The sequence below is a fragment of the Myotis davidii genome, unplaced genomic scaffold (genome assembly GCF_000327345.1).
Source record: "Myotis davidii unplaced genomic scaffold, ASM32734v1 scaffold170, whole genome shotgun sequence".
Taxonomy (NCBI): Eukaryota; Metazoa; Chordata; class Mammalia; order Chiroptera; family Vespertilionidae; genus Myotis; species Myotis davidii.
The window spans coordinates 2,256,455-2,256,781 of record NW_006282528.1 but is presented as its reverse complement, the minus strand read 5'-3'; the positions used below and the strand labels follow the sequence as shown (position 1 = coordinate 2,256,781).

At 65.1% G+C, this 327-nt stretch overlaps 1 protein-coding gene across 1 annotated transcript in view; it reads right to left on the bottom strand.

Moving 5' to 3' along the window:
• The window catches only part of URB1 (URB1 ribosome biogenesis 1 homolog (S. cerevisiae)), a 44,771-nt gene that overhangs the window by 30,425 nt on the left and 14,019 nt on the right, over positions 1 to 327 (bottom strand). Inside the window, 1 exon segment of the mRNA XM_015560267.1 lies at positions 7 to 150. Within this exon segment, the coding sequence (XP_015415753.1) occupies positions 7 to 150 (144 nt within the window).

The following is a 327-nucleotide window of genomic DNA, read 5'->3' as shown; positions in this document are numbered from 1 at the left end:
CCGCACAAAGTCCTCCATCATTGCGGTCGTGTACACGCCGGGCCCCTGCCAGGCCTCGCTGCTCAGGCAGAAGTCGATGGTCTTCAGTGCTCTCTTCAGAATGAACAAGAGCAGGGCCAGGGCTGTGTGCCTCACCGACTTGCTATCCAACTGGGAAGGAAAGTCAAATCCATAAGGTCCTTGGGCTGCACGGTGACAGGCACAGACCTCCCAGCCGGGGCTGCACCGGGCACAGACCTCCCAGCCCGGGCTGCACCGGGCACAGACCTCCCAGCCGGGGCTGCACCGGGCACAGACCTCCCAGCCCGGGCTGCACCGGGCACAGGC